General features: G+C 37.4%; 1 protein-coding gene across 1 annotated transcript; it reads right to left on the reverse strand.

Moving 5' to 3' along the window:
• Positions 1–11,169: 11,169 nt before the first annotated feature.
• On the reverse strand, positions 11,170–15,234 carry zgc:112001 (uncharacterized protein LOC550384 homolog). The gene has a single exon (XM_036562268.1). It carries the CDS (start codon positions 15,032–15,034, stop codon positions 14,144–14,146), a length of 891 nt encoding a protein of 296 aa, XP_036418161.1. The 5' UTR covers positions 15,035–15,234; the 3' UTR covers positions 11,170–14,143.
• Between the last annotated feature and the right edge of the window lie 1,779 nt (positions 15,235–17,013).

Raw genomic sequence — 17,013 nt, forward strand, 5'->3', positions numbered from 1 at the left:
ATTAAGAAATGTTTGTCTAGTAAAATCTTGATTTTGAATTTATTTTTGTCATATGATATAAAATTAGGCTGCACATCTATCTGCGTTGTGTTGTTCAAATACTTACATCCTGAACTTATACTAGTTAAACGTATGCAAAATATTGACAGTCAAATGTATATTATCAAAAACAAAGTCTTCAAAACCAAAATTGCACAAAGCAATGCTGAACTCAGAATGGATGACCAGGCCAGTAAAAACGTTATAGTCATTTATATACTCCATTTAAATCCCCAACTGCATGTAATTGAACTTCTCCTTGTGTTTCAAACAGTCCTCTGATTGACTCTGAGTTTAGTGCTAATAATCAGAAATTTACAGCTAAATACACATAATAACTACACAGTCAGTCTGAGGCACATAGGAATCCATGCGCTCTCCATGCCATGTGCACATGCTTTCTGTGTGGAGAGAGTAGGGGGAGGGGCATAGTTATGTTCCAATCCGCTAGACCAAATGCATTTGACTCTTTCCGTCAAAATCACACAAACAGGCTCTAAAACACATTTCAACAGATAATATTTATGATATTTATTGTTATTTATCATAAAACATCATATTTAGCTGTCTTTCAATTTACATTGATTTTGAGTATTAAAAAATGTCATATTAAATATGCAACTCAATTTGTAATTAAAAATAAAGTCTGTCTGGCTGTGTATTAGAGTTTTAGCACTCAGCATGAATCAAACAGGGCAGAAAATTAATAAAAAACAAGGCTACCTTATGCTAATTGTTTATTTTTATGAATAATGACTAATAGATTGAATCACCGTCAAGCTCTTTCAGCTCACAGACACTCCAGATTAGCAATTTCTGAAAAGGTATCTAAGCAAACTTACATTTTGCAGGCGCTAGGTAAATTTGAAACATGGCATTAAAACTACCAAATGACTTAAATTATGCATTGAGCATGATTTCTCAATAAAGATTGGCCAAACTGGAGAAAAGAGCATAAACATGCTTTCCAACACAATCCATGAACTTAACTACTTTCTCAGAGTCTTTTAACCATACCAGGAGCCCCAAAAAAGGAGTTGCTGCCCAAGGTTCCTTCAAGTCAAAATTCTGGACTGGTCAAGAGTTATCAGAAGTGTTTGGTTGAAGTTATTGCTTCTCAAGAGGGTTACACCAATTGCTGAAAGCAGAGGTTCATATACTTTTTCCAACAAAGAGATTTAGTGTTAGATTACTTAGTTCAATAAATAAATGGAAAACTATAAACTTCTGTTATTTGTTTAATAGGGTTCTCTTTATCTACTGTTATGAATTGCATGAAGAGCTGATCATATTTTAAGCTAAATTTATGTAGAAATTTGACAAAATTATAAAGGGTTCACAACCTTTCAAGCAGCACTGTATAATATACAGTAAGACGTATATTATTTGTGTCACAATAAAATGGCAGTGATCTAAATAAGTTCCTATCACATAAGAGGACAAATCATTTGTTTTAAGTCAATCATGCACTGAGACAGTTTTTGTTGAATTTGTTTTTATTGTAGATTGAGAAATGTCCAATACAATCTCATGATTTCAGATTTCTTAGTTTGATGAACTAAGGAATGATATCCGCAGATTTTATGCTTATACATAAATACATAAGCATAACTAACATTACTTCAACAACAGTAAACCCTATTTTAATTATGTTTAGCAGTCTGCTGATCGGGCATGTCCAACAGGCCTTGGAACAGCAGCCTGCAGCTGAGGAACCGGTCCAAGAGGATGTGGGGCAGCAGAGTGCTGCAGTACTGAGGCAAAGATGGCAGTCAAAATCATTAAATTTGACAGTAGTAAACTGGATAACACTTGACATCCACAATTTAACAATGACTACTTGATATTTTCACAATTTTGTTTAGAAATTGTTCCAATTTATTAAAACATTTTTGTTGTAAAATAATTATTGTAGCAAATTTCTGCACATTTATTGCATTTTGAATTAACAACTATTTTCTTGGAACTGTCTTTCGCCTTATTATCTATTTTAGTTTACCAAGCCAAGATTTGGTGGTTGCAACTGCATATTAGTGTTGCAAGAAAAGTAATCCAAGTAAATAAGTATAAATCAACAGCTTTTTAAAATTCATGTAGCATTAACATATTTTCAGTAACTAACATAGAATACTTTCACAGACGGTGATGGAACGGCAGGGGAGGTGGACCCAAGAGCAGAGACGTTTTTTTTTTTTTATTATTGCAAACAGGGGTTTCGTCTTTGATACACTGAGGAGTCAACCTGTGCCAAATTCAAACCACCACTCTGTGTACAGGTGTTTTATCACTGTGCCATCAGTGAAGCATGATAGCAAGTGAAGAAACTGCTTTAAGAAGCAGTGGGAAAATAATAGCGAGAAAGGACAGACAAAGAAGATGCTGAGAAGCGGCATGCTCAAACAACAGAGGATACAAAACAAAGAAATAACAAAATCTTTATTCACTCACAAGTGGAAAAATCTTTCTTTTTATTCCTGAAAGAACAGACCCCTGTGAATTAACCACAGAACAAAGCTGAGCTCCTGACTGTTTAGCTCAGTTTTCCTCTCTGTGTTTCTTTCAGATCTCTTTTGCTTCTAACTTAATTTCTCTTTTCTTTTTCTTTTTTTTTTATACTAACCCCTATCTACCATACCTTTTGGCTCTCTACAAACATGCAACAGGGAATGATCGTTGGCATGGGCTTTTAAGTTGAGCCCAGCAGGTGGGTCTGCCTAGTGCTAATTAGTGTTGGGAATTGTGGGACTTTTCTTTGACCCAAATCCACCAGTTCTTCTACTGCGCCGCCTCAGCCCCCTGCTGGCTGACCCCTACGAACCTAAGTGTAGCAGTGGCCAGTTCCTCTCCACATTTCACTTCTGCTTTAGTGAGTAATGGCATAACCCATATTTTATACAGTACTTAAAAAATAAAAAAAAAAACAAATGACAACAAAAATGATGTAGTAATAGAACATACATACAGATTTAAAATTTATTACATATACAAATATGAATATAATTAATGGCATCATCGTACAGCCACAGGTTCTATTGACCTCAGCTCCAGCTCCATCCCCTGTTACCAGTCCCCTAAAACCAAGCACTACAGTATCAGTAAGTCATTTCATATTCATTTGCATACTGTATATAGTATTAATATTTGTGGAAAGTGTGCTTATTTTTTTATTGTCTTTGAATACAGTGCTCCCACTTCACACTTCCTGGTGAAGATCTGTTACAGGATAGCTGAGGGGCTGTAGAAAAACTGCCTCAGGACCAGGAAGCTGCAATGCAGTGATGGTAATTTATTTTCCAAGAATTTTAAATGACCTACACTAAAACATCACTGTTAAATATAATCACACTAGAACATAAATTACTTAAGACAGCCAGGGACTCCCCCACTCAAAGTGACAAATTTCATGGTTCCAAGAATGGTGTGAACTGGAAACTCCCATCAACCCCCAGTACTCAGGTTCTTTGACTCACAGCACAGGTAGATGAAAAAAGGGAAGTGAAATCCTACAAAAAAAAAAGAAGTTATGTCAGTTAAAAGGCATTTATTTAACAATGATCATAGCCCTTTGAATTATTTGCACTGACTTGGCCCAAGTAAATGATATAAGACTGTGTATTTGCTTTACAGTGCATTGCATTTGTCCTGCATCTGCAGCAGTTAAGTGTGAAATGGAGTCTTTAAAACTATGTAAATTGTCTGTATTTGTTAATGTCCTCGATTAGCTGTTTGTAAATGCTCAGTTCCTCTTTGCTGTTTGTAGTCAGAGAGTTTTCCCCCTGAAGACCACAAATGGATAGTGAGTGCTCTGTTCTGAAAGGAGACCGGGGTAAGCCAGAGCTGTGGGATAATCTGCAGTTATGGTACTACTCAACACTCCCAGGTCTTCTCTACCACCAAGCCCCGACTCCAGACCACTGTTTTTTCATTTTCCTCATCCTCTTCTGGTCTGGATGCCATACAAGTTATTGAAGGTCAAAGTGGTCTGCCCAAACCAGCCTGCACATGAAGGCGTGGCAGGTGCTGGACATAGACACGGTCTACACATGGTAACAGAGACACCTGCATCAAGTGTAGCCACCCATGTCTCCTGGTTCCAGACTGTCCACAGGTCTGAATTTGAGGTCATCCTCAAGTGAAAGTGAGTAAGCTCTTTATTTCTTCTTACATTTACAATTGCATCATCAGCTGTGTAAAATACATACACTAGTGTTCAGAAGATGTAATTAATTGAAAGATTGAAAACAATGGGCCTCATTCACTAACCGTTCTTAAGAAGAAATTTCTTCTTAAAACTCGCTTACACAGTCACCAGCGTTTTCTTAATTCGTATTTGTTCTACACACACTCAAAAGCACAAAGATGTCAACAATTCTGAGGTTTAAGAATGTAATGTAAAGTAGCTTTAGCTAACTCGCTTTGACAAAAATCCGACTTACTTGACTTGCGTTACCTTAGTTAATTTACCTAACCTGCTAATATCTGAGATCTTCTTAGTGAACCAACAATCCAAGCAACCAAGCAATCAATGAAACAATGTCAATGTTAAAGTGTCAATTTTAAATTAATTGAATCAACAGAATACTTCTTACCTACCTAAAGACTGCCTCAATTATTTTTCAAAATACTTAAAAAATCATATTACTACAGAAAAAGTATCATCAAAGACATTCTGTTTTATCTACTGTGATGGACGACCCTGGGTCTGGGCCCCCTGCATTACCACAGACAGCCACCAGAGGGAGGCATGGTACCATCATGTGGTAATCAAGGGTCATTTGTGACACCTGTGTCTACATTTCTTAAGACAATCTTACCTACAGAGTCCTGCTCAGTCCTGGTGTTTCAGAGTTCTGGCAGCAGGTTGGGTGGTAAATTCGGTAGAGGCTTCTTGAATTTTTTGCTCTTTCTAAAGTTTATAAAAGTTTCTAAAGTCTATAGGTGTGCACCTACCATGCTCAAATGTTTTTTCTCTAAATAAAAATACAAATTTGAGCTCTCCTTCTGCTCTCTGTTTTGACCCAGTCAGGGAATCCATTGGCTTTTTTTTTTTGTTTTGTTTTGTTTTTTTTTGCGGGGGGGGCAGGGTGTTTATATACATATATATCGCTGTTGTCGGATGAAAACCTTGTATCTCCATTTTTGTTGTTTTTCAGTTTTTGGCATAAAGTGAAAGTACCTGGTGCTCTTTACATTTCATGATGAATGGACCAAAGAAAACAGCCCAAAATGACTTGGAAAAAAGTGTGGTTCCATTGATTACATTAAAGGTAAAGTATGTTTTTTCACTTTTCTGTAAAGTTTCCAAGTTTCAATTTGGAGATACTAGGTTTTATTCCGACAACAGCAATATATTACATATGCATATATAGTACACATACATACATACATACATTATACACACACACATCTTGGTATGGCATATTAAAATATCTGATCTGAAAATGTGCTTCGGTTAGAATAATCTTGCTTTAAACTTAAGTAAAACTGTTAAAAAACACAAACAACAACAAAAAACACCTCTTGATCTGCTGTGCACTTGGGCTTCTCCCTGTTTCTCAGTTGGAGACTTACTGAGTTTGTCAGTCTCCCATACAAAGATACCTGTGCTCATTCCCCACTCAGACAGCTAAGGCTTTCAGTTAGTTTCAGATATATATTTTTTTTTATTTAAATTTATTGTTTAAGAAGGTTATAAGAAAACAGCTTTTAAAAAGAACTTTTTTATTATTAAAAATAGTCACTCAAACTGTCAGTAATTTATAAACACCAAATGACTGGTTTCAAGAGATCTCCTTTCTCATTAAGTTCTCTGAAAAATAAAAGTAAGAAAATCAAGCTTTTTTCAACCAATTGTACGAGAAGCATAACAGTAAGAATCTTTGTCTTTTTTCAACAGCAGACACTACCATTTCTCAGCTAAATAAAAGACCATTTTTGCTAGTGAGCATAGCTAATATGAACAGCTACGAGCGAGTATTTTGCCACTGTAATGTAAATCAGTTGGCGTTTTAAATGGATTAATATTCTGTTTGAGGCAAAGTTATCTTTCATTCAGACGCTGACATTTTTGAAATGATGAATTCTACTTTCTCTTATTGCATACAGAGACAGTGTCAAAGTGGGAGTAGGACTGGAGGTGTAGGGCATAGAAGAGTTTGTGTTTGTTTGTCACATGATGTCACTCTACTATAAATCTAAATATCATCACAGTCCTGCAAAACAACATAGCTCCATGTTGTTTTAATTTTTTTGCATTATTAGAGATGCCAGTTATCCTTTGCATTATGTTAAAATTTCATTAAAAATGGATCAATAGAAATTGTGCAAAAGATTAGAAGAATCTTTTTACATTAACTTCAATTACAAGTTAAGAATGTTTTTCCTTCTCCTGTAAAGGCACCACTTTGGAGATTTGTAGGTTTTATGCTGACAATTCTTGACAGTGTTTTTAATAAAGTCATCAGTGATTGTGCACTGAAGCTTATTCTTTAAGGGGTACATAGATGGTTGGTCTGGGTGATTGCAGAGTGCTGGTCTATGCTTCTTTGATCCCAAGGGAAGTTAATGTCAGTGAGCTAGGCCTGGTTAGCTCACCTATCCAAAACTATTATATGCTAATAAGTTAGCATTATTCAATGACCTTCTCTAACTAGTCCACGGTATAATAAATAGGCTTATCCCATTAATATTAGCTAACACCAATGCTAAACTGGTTTGGTAACTGGTTAACACTAAGTTAATGCAGCTGTAGTTACTTGCTTTGGCTAATTTTTTTTTTAACTTGGTCTGCATCACTTAAGCAAATTTACCTAAACAGATAATATCCAATATTTCCTTAGTGAGACAATCTAGTGATCGTAATGTAACATTTTTGTAACACACATTTTGTCCATTTGCTTTTAGGACATCTATCTACCTCAAACTCGCTGACACAACACTATGCAGTCTGCCTTCAACTTTTCTGTCTGTTTTTTGCTGCCAGATTGTAAAAGAGGCAACTCAACTGTAGATGAATATCAATATTAAAACAATCTCAGTAATGTCTAAAGATAAAGAAACGTGACTTTTTTTTTTTACTTACAAGGGTCCGACTCGTTTAAGGTGGAAAAAAAAATGAAATGAGTAACTTAACATAAGTCAGCTAACGCTAACCAGCTAAACCTAGGGAGGCTAGCCATAGAATGAATTTAAATTCACCAAGCCTTCTTCCTTTTAGCTTGCTAAAAGGTCTTCTCCAGTTGCTGTTTGCTTCTTTAAACCATCACACAGAAAGTAGTTATTTATATTAAAAATTTAATTCAGCTCATTCAGTATTTTGTGATTTTAAAGCTTCTCTTTCCACAGGTTAGCGGTCAGCTCGCTGGGCAGCTACAACCATTTACCTATTTAAATGGCTTGAGAGGTTCTTAAAGGGGCAGGCACCATTTAAAGGCTAATCCTTTCCATATGAAATGATTAACTTGCAGTATTTTAATCTCCCCAAATATTATTATAACATTTCATATTATTACAAATTTATTCATTTATTCATTCATTCATTCACTCATTCATTCATTCAAACCCAAAGTGGCAAAACATGAAGCTTTTAATGATCTAAACAGCGAATCATTAATCAGTAAATTAACAAGAATGAAGCAAATGGCTGCAGTACAGTAGTGTGGGGAAGCTTTTCCCTTTAAATTCTTTAAATGTTGAAGTCTTATGTGTCAACTTGCATACAACCTTTTAGAGAAATAAGAGTTGGTATTGATCCACTCAGCATTGATGGCGTCAGACAGTTCAAAAACACGGCTGAGTTAGTTTGTCTTTAATGTGAGACCAAATATTCTCTATAGGGTTTAACTCTGGACTCTGACCAGCCAAAACCATCAGTAAAAACAGTATTTTTTGGATTTGACCCAATTGTTTGTTTGTGCACATATACAAAATTGAGTATACAAATAATTTAAATATGTCCGGTGATAGAACTTATATTATTTTTGTAATATAATTGTTTATATTTCAGCAATATGTTCTAAATATTATATGATTTTAAATTAGCAAATAAAATAAACGTGATTAAATTATAATCTGACTTGTCCAGCTGTGGTCATGCTACAAGGCCTTTGTCAGGGTTATGTCTTTATTGTAGAGCAGAGAACATGAACATTCAAGTCTGATGTTTTACAGCAAATGTCTCCATCTGCTGACTAAAGGTGGAACTCACGCCAAAACCCACACAGGTCACTGAAAGGCTCAACATGCTTACAAATGGGCCTGCAGACACACTGACTTTTAAAATGTGAAGATTAAATTTAGTCCTTAAATTTTGTTAACTTTGCTTTTAACACACACACCTGCATTGCAACAGTGAGCCCGTATTAATGTGTTTGGTGTAAGGTCCAATTGTGTCAAATAAGTACAAATTGTGTGCTAAAATTTGCAGAAAAAGCCATATTTAAGTGTGTTCACTTGATGTTCACTTCACAAAAAAACTAAATTTGTCATTTGGCCAGTGGTGTTCTAACTTCCCATGCAAACGTATATTGTCAGCTCTAAACTCTGCAGTAGCTCATTCCATGTAACCTGAGTAATTTTACTGTGTTTATGCACACTTACATTAGTTGATCCACACAGATGGAAGCCTATGGAAGCTGAAAGTTTCAAAGTTGTTATTATGCTATACCCTCTGCTACTTTAGTACCAGTCAAATACAGAGCAGTTATAAATACCAATGAGTTATAAAAGAACAGTCATCAAAGTCATCAAGGCAAACAGGTTAACTGAAACATTTTCTTACAGATGGCACAGTGAGTCTCAGTGTTTGCTATCTTGTGCTGCTCCTGCCAAAGTCTTAAGCTTCAAGTCCTCACTAGGCTAATGCATACAGTCAAAATGTAAAATAATTAGTTTGTCATACAGCCGTATGCAAAAGCTTGGGCGTCCCTGGTCAAATTCCATGTTGTTGCTGATTTTCTAAGTGAAAATAAGTTAACACATCCTCTGCTCATCCTCTGCACATTTTAACACACAGCTACTGTTTATTTACTGAATTTAACATATTGGAAAACATTTAAATGGCTTTTGCAAAAGTTATGGTGCATTTTAGATTTCATTGTGCACCAAAAATGGCAAAAAGAAAGGTAACATCTAACTATTCTCTGTAGAGGATGTGCTAAATTTTGCATATGACTGTATGTCATATGTTGTTCATACAGCCTCAAAGAGCTTAATTTCTCGGGTGCATAAAGGCCTAGTAGGAGTAAGCATGTAAACAGTGATCCAGTCACCATCCAGGCCCCCTGCATGTGCTATTTTAGTAAAGATGATGATAGTGATGGGTAATATGGCAAAAATATATCACATAGCTTAAAGACATTTTCATTATACAAAATATACAGTGCTGTGCAAAAGTCTTTGGCACCTAAGAAAACCATTTAAAACCATTTGTCTTGGAAGTGTTTTGCCAGTAAAAATTCTAACAGTAGAATAAATACACTGTAAAAAGTGGCTCATCAGATCTACTTACAAAATTACTTAGTGGGCTGGAGGTTAGGGAACCAGCCCTGTGACCGGAATGTTGCCGGGTCGATCCCCTTGGCTCACAGTCCTTGAGCAAGGCGCCTGACCCCCAATTGCTGCCCGGGCACCATGGATAGGGCTGCCCACTGCTCCGGGCAAGTGTGCTCACTGCCCCCTAGTGTGTGTGTTCTCTGGTGTGCATGTATGTGGGTGTTTCACTGCACCGATGGGTTAAATGCAGAGGTCTAATTCCACAGTGTGTAAACACAGTTGGCTGATTCTTCTGAATTCAATTCATTCAACAAGTAAATGAACTAGTTTTATTCAACCTAAATAAATACTTTTAATGAACGATTCTTTCAATCAATGTAGTATTTTAAGTTGAATAAAACTAGTTCAATTGCTTGTTACTACATGGAGTATTTTTTTAAGTAGATGTGACAAGCCACTTTTTACAGTGTACAAATAAGCACAAATACAGTAAAATACAGTAGAATAAAAAAACAGTAGTTGAGTTAGAACAAAGATTTGGTTCTCCTCACCATCCTCAGTTAATGCATGGATTTGTTCAATTCTGTCAGCAGCTCTCCTGATTTATTTTAATGAACTATTGATTAGATAAACCAGGTGTTGAATGATAACTACAAATAATACTGGGCCTCCTTGAGGAGAGGGCCAGACATAGTTAAACAAACACTGACATACATAAAGATACTGCTTATTGTATTAATGTTATTTGTATTTTTCTTAGCAAACATTTGCTGCCAATGAAATTAAAAATATAATTGTCTTGCATGCCTAAAACTTTTGCACAGTGCTGTATATTACAATATTTAGTTTTTATGCGGTTTGTGAACCTGTTAGAAAGGACAAAATGCACTCACTAAACAGTTGTGCCAGATTTGAAAAAGTCTGTGACAAAAGTGTGATTAATTTTCATTCAGCACTTTCAAAAAAGGAACAATTAAAAAAAGAAACAGGAAAAAAATGCAAACAACTAATAAATTAAGAAATGAAGGCAAAAATAAATCAGATAATGGGCTTCCATCCAATCAGCTACTTGTAACTATGCAGATTAAGCAGTTACTTTACACTGATTGTTGTTTACAGCCTTTCTTGGTCTAAATCTCATTTTATTAACTATTCAGCACTGACTATACACATTATATGCATCTTTGCTCTTTCCTCACATCGGATGAGGTGAGTATTTTGACATTACAGACAGCTGTACGATGTGCAAAAATAAAATGAAACATGTTCGCTTCAGGTTTGCATATCATTTATAGGTAAACCAGTTTTCAAATCAAGAGCAATGTCACAATTTTAGTTGGAGGCTATTTCTGCACTTAAAGGCATGAAGATCTACAGGGGGGAGTGTGTGTATGGGGGGGATCAAAATCAACCTGATCCTCCAGTTTGTCAATAATGTAAAGATGGGTGTGGCTGCCTTTTGTTTTTACAGCAGTATAAGTCCTCATTGGAATGCAGTAATTTCAATGAAAACACACCCACAAGCATGCTGAATAATTAAGAATGAGTTGAAGGCTTTCTTTGGCTTATGTAAAGAAAAAAAAACCTTGACATCTCATAAATTAAATATTAAACCATGGATTTTTACAGTGAACTTGATACTTTATATTCCTGATTATATTAACCATGATTTACCATATCATTTAAAAAAGTAAATTGTTTTTCTTGTAAGATTCCCTTAATAATATTAACCAACAATATCATGGCTGAAAGAAAATATCAGTTCAGTAGTCAGTTCATATAATGATTAAACAGCCCATATCATGGGAAACTGATTTGTCCTCACTTTAAAGAAATGAAAAGAGTTTCTTGTAGAATGTAAACATGGTTAAAATTTCAAAATGCACCACTGACCCTCCACTTCATTTATAGTCCACTTCATTGACCCTCCACTTCACTTTACAGTCCATATACTGAAACTAAGCTGCAAAAACAGCCTGTTTAAGTTCATTGAGCCTCATTCACCAAGTATTCTTAGGAAGAAATTTCTTCCTAAAACCACTTAGGCAGTTGTTATGAAGATTCTGACATTCACCAGTGTTTTCTTATTTGAGATTTGTTTGTAGATAAGAACAGAATCTACACACAGTCTAAGCAACAAAACCGCAAACAATTCTGCGGTTTAAGAACACATCATGAATCTGACGTAGACTTTTTCTTAGGACCTTTCTCAAGAACACATTTAAAGACAAACTTTGAAAGATAACAGATGAATGAGACCCAATGTTTTTTATGTCACAAAAATCAACATATGTGTATACAGTCGTATACAAGTTTGAACAACCCTGGTCAAATTACATTTTGTTGAACTCTCAAAGTGAAAATAATGTAACACATCCTCTACAGGTAACTTAAATATGCTGTTTTCTGCTATATCTTAGAGTACAGTATCTATTATTTTTTGAGTATAACAAATTGGAAAAAAGCTTAAAACATAAATCATGCTGTGTGCCCAGGCCTGGATCAAATTATCAGCCTATGGACACAAATATCTGGTGGGCCCCTACCTGGCTACCTTTTTGGGTGGTCCATTAATTTGTATCATATCAGAGTAGGTTACACAAAGTCTATGCAGCACCACGGTGGCAGCACACGAACCACAGTGTAGACACATCATCCGCATAAATAATTTTTTTTCAATCAAGACAAAACTATAAAAAGATTATGCATATATTACCAACAACCAATGGAACATTTCCCTATTAAGCATACAACCTCCCTTCACATTCAACACTTTTACTCCAATAGAGACGACATAAAATCGGACGGCTGAAATGTAATGATGGGGAGAAAAAGCAAGTACCTTAACAACTCAAACTGTCAAGCATCCTAAGATAAAGCATGTAGCAGGCATGTAAAATGTTTTCATTTATAATCTTATCTCTGTTGATGCAGTACACTGCCGACAAGGACAAAGTAACATTTTTCTTCAACTCTGGTGAGTGACATTTTATATCTGACTTTAGAAATGTGCACCCTCTACTTTGTGGAAGCATCAGGTCTGATCTTTTGAATGTCTGGAGCTTCAAAGTGCATTCACAGGAACACTAGTTCACTGCTACAAACCTAAAAGCTTGACCGAGGTAATGGCAGTAGTGCAACGGTTGCTGAGCAATGATTGAAGGAGAAAATGAAGCAGACATATAGGAAAGACATGGAGAGTGTCAGGATTGTTAACGGCCATAACAAAAAATGTTCTGCTGTGCTGCTAGTAAAGTGGCCACTGCACGTCAAGACAGCTGTTTAGATTTTCTCATAATTGCTGGGCCTGTTAGATCTGGGCCTGCATGTTCACAAGCTTTTGCACAGGCCACATTTATTACTCTCAATATGTTAAATGCAGCAAATAAATAGTATCAGTGCATTAAAATGTGCAGAAGTGAGTTCTCTGTAGAGGGTGTGTTAACTTATTCACACTTAGAAAATCACAAAACATGTTGTTTGACCAGAGGTGCCAAAACCTTTGCATAAGACTATGTCCACCTATACAGCCTGCAGCAGGTTAGCCCTGGCCACTCCCACTGTAGTTATAAGGAGTAATTCAGCCTGGAAGCTTTTTGAATGAGGTTAGCCAGTCAGAACAGAGCTCATTTACATATATCAGTCTTAAAGGCACAGTAACAAAACCAGCCTGTTTCATTCTAAGGGTTAAAGAGAGGCTGGAAAATGTCACATAGACTGTTTTGGTACACAAAACCACACAATTGTTAGAAGTGGACCTGGAAGTGGATACAGGAAAAATGTAAGATATGGGCCCTTTCAAAATCAATAATGAACATATGCATTGCCTTTAAAAACATGATGCCTTGTTTTTAAAATCAGTTGTTTCCATTATTTTGTTCACCCCCCACAGAAGAGAGACCAGGAAGACGATATTGCTCAGGTGAGTTCATGTTGAGTTACTGCGGCTGATCAGTCAACCACTTCATGCCACATGTACACCATTTGCACATTGATAAAATTCTAAAATTCATGCCAGAGTTACATCAGTTTGAATAAATACGAGCACAGAATATCTTCCACCAATATTTTTCTAATTTTCTGCATAACTACGCGGTTAAGACGTAAATAAAGTCATTCAGAGCTGTTTAATGCAAAGTGCTTCATTCTAGAGAAACTTACTGAGTCAGAATTGTTTACAGTGGTGGTGATAGGAACCAGACGTCCACCTCTAAAAGCTCCCTCGCAGAAACTTATTACATGAAATGGTTATAAATACGCTGTGACTTTTTTTTACGATGATTCTGAGATAAGCTTTTGACATAAAACCTATTTTTAAAATCTATTCAGTTTATGATTTATGATGGAGAGACAATAAAGGACATTGTGAGCTGAGAATTTTTTCAGATTTTCATATAAAACTTATTTTATTCACTGGTGGTTTTGGTTAGTAAATGTCTATATTTGTGTTGTAGTCATGGCGACTCCTGGTTCCTATCACCACCACTGTAAAGAAACCTGAACCATTTCACACCAAACCACTCTGAATCACTTTGTTTACATCTCAAACACTGAATTATGCAGAATTCTTGAAAAAATTGGTGGAATTCCCCTTTAAACATGTTAAAATAAGCTAGGCCACAGTGTAGCGGCTGTGTTGTTGTTTGAAGGCCTGTGGCAGAGGTTTCAGAGCAGCCGGTATGGGCAGCTTGTCCAGGCTGTTGGGGAACTGCTCCGGGGGCAGCTGAGAGAGGATTCTTTGCATAGCTATGAGAAACAGCGGCGCTGGGAGTTTTCCTATCAGATAATTGAATTTCTCCTCGCCCAGAACTTTGGACCAGCACTGTGGGTCCTTCTCCAGCGAGCTTTTCATCTTGAAGCGCACCTCGGGCATGAACATCAGCAGGCTGTCCAGGCACAGCTTTTTGGCCCCTGTGTTGACTTTGGAGTCCCACAGCTGCTCCAGGATGACGTCCAGCGGGGTCATGCCATTGTGGTCCCGGGCCTGGGGTGACGCGCCACTGCCCAGCAGCAGCAGGACTGCCTCTGACCTCAGCAGCTCGCAGGCCAGGTGCAGCGGCGTTTTGCCATCTTCTGCATGGAAGCACCCACTCCTGTTCATGTAGGAGCGCAAGCCGGGCAGCCGGTGGGCCACCTGCAGGATGAGGGTCAGGATGTCCCGTCTGTCATAGCGGACGGCCATGGCCAGGTGCGGCGCGGATGACGGACAGCAGCAGAAGCGCTCGCCTGGCGTGGCCAGGGCGCCATCTGAGAAGTGGCTGAGCAGATACTGCGCGTAGGCCTGGTGGTCATGCACTATGGCGTACAGCAGAGCCTCGGATGGAGTGTAGGAGCGCTGCGTCGCGCTGTCCTCCCAGTGGAACGTTTCCATAGTGCGCATGTCCTCCAGCATCCACACGGGCTTGTGGTCCCTCACGGCCTGGTAGAAGAGGAAGGAAAGAAGCTGGCGCTGCTTGCACTCGTCCTCCGCGGGGGTCATTGCAGGCCTGCTGGACCGGGACATGCTGAGGCTGCTTCGGGTCCGGCTGGGAGAAGAAATCCAGCTTCATAAACGCCGCATTAGCGCAACGATTGCATAAGAGCTGGAAAGCCGTTCATTCAATAATACAAAAGGAAACGGGCAGCGCGCAGCACTAGCGCGAGCTCATCGTCACGGGCTGGCTGCTCGGGACCGTATCGTATTTGCGTGAGAGAGAGGGAGAGAGGGAGGGGGAGAGGGAGAGAGAGAGAGCAAGCGAGCGAGCTCTCTGCAGTGCTGGCTCAGTGCGCAGGCGCACAGCGCTGCTCTCCTTAACCCTTCACGCGCCCGGTGACAGCCGTGGAATGCTGACAAACAACTAGCCGCGTCATAATATCTATCTATCTATCTATCTATCTATCTATGACAACGAGCTCAAAATAAGAATGCTCTTTGTTCTGTTCTACGTGCTGTTTTATATTTTTTAGTCATGCTGTCATGTTGAAACAGTGCTGATGTTTGTTTTTCAGTTTAAATTGTAATAATGCATTAAAAGTGTTGTCTGTTGTTAGTTGAAATTATTTTAAATGTATAAATAGAATTGTATTTTGTATCATAAACCTTGCCCCAAGATTTATGTCATCGCTGACATAAAACATAAAAAGCTTTACTGGGAAAAACACTCCTTTTGTGAATCTCTGGAAGACAATGTGTCAAATAGATTTTAAAATTGAAATACAATAACAATGACGTCTGTAATTTTGTCAGCAGTGTTATGACTTTTTTTGTTCAATATAACAGTGAGTTTTACACTTGAATTACACATTAATATGCTCTGGTTTTCCATACACTCACGTATGGTCAAATAACACGCTGTTGTTGACTTTCTATTTGAAAATAAGTAACAAAGCATCCTCTACAGAGAACACACTTAAATATGATGTTTTTCTGTAAATTTTAGTGCAGAATTTCCATTTATTTGAGTTTAACATATTGGAAAAAATCTAACAAAAATGTACAAGATGATATAACTTTTGCACCAGCCCCATTTTATGTTTTATTTTCCCCAAATATGTTAAGTTCAACACATAAACAATAACTGTTTATTAAAATGTGCAGTAGTGTGTTCTCTGTAGAAGATGTCTTAACTTATTTACACATAAGAAGTAGACAACAACATGGGATTTGATCAAGGGTGCACAAACGTTTGCACATGGCTGTAACTAATGTAACTACTGCTGTGTTAGTGCAGAGATGAAAACTGGGAAATTTTCCTGTTTATAAACTACACACAGACAGACAACAAAGTCATGTGTACAAGTGAGAAATTCAGGATTGGGGATGATGTGTGCGTCATTGCCACATGAATAAAATATGACATCATCACAGTTTTTTTGTCCTTCACTTTACCTGCTTTTATCAGTTGGCCAACATGTATTCTGCAGGATCATCCTCACAAAAGCCCTTGGACATATTCAGTGCAGTTCTACATCACTTAATCAGGTAACACTATAAAACTGACACACTGTTTATGACAGTAAATATGTCTGTTTTTCTTCAGTTGCAGCTCAGCTCAGTCCTTAATAACCTTGTGGGGGGATCGAGGGTGGGGTATTATCAGTTCCTGTCAGTGACAGTGGATTCAGCTTATCAACTATTATGGGACATGAGAGAGTTTATGCTCTCTGTTAGATACTGTGAGACACTGGCCCTTAATAATAAACTGAACTCTAATGTCCATGTGAGAAATTTAGAATTTCTTTATTTATATAGCACTTTTCTTGCCGGTGGCAGGTGATAAAGTATCAAACTATATGGTTAAAAAGTTTTAAAGTCTTAAACGCTGTTTGGTTCACCACTTGGCCCCAAATTCATCAGCGAAAAAAAATCCAACAGTTAAGAAATAATGCTCCTCAGTGAGCAATTTAAGGATTTTAGGTATTTCACCCTCTATACTTCATAATAGCATCAACCAATTCAGATAATCCCAAGAAATCCCTATGCGTAAAGGAAAAGGCTGCAAC

The sequence above is a fragment of the Colossoma macropomum genome, unplaced genomic scaffold (genome assembly GCF_904425465.1).
Source record: "Colossoma macropomum unplaced genomic scaffold, Colossoma_macropomum, whole genome shotgun sequence".
Taxonomy (NCBI): Eukaryota; Metazoa; Chordata; class Actinopteri; order Characiformes; family Serrasalmidae; genus Colossoma; species Colossoma macropomum.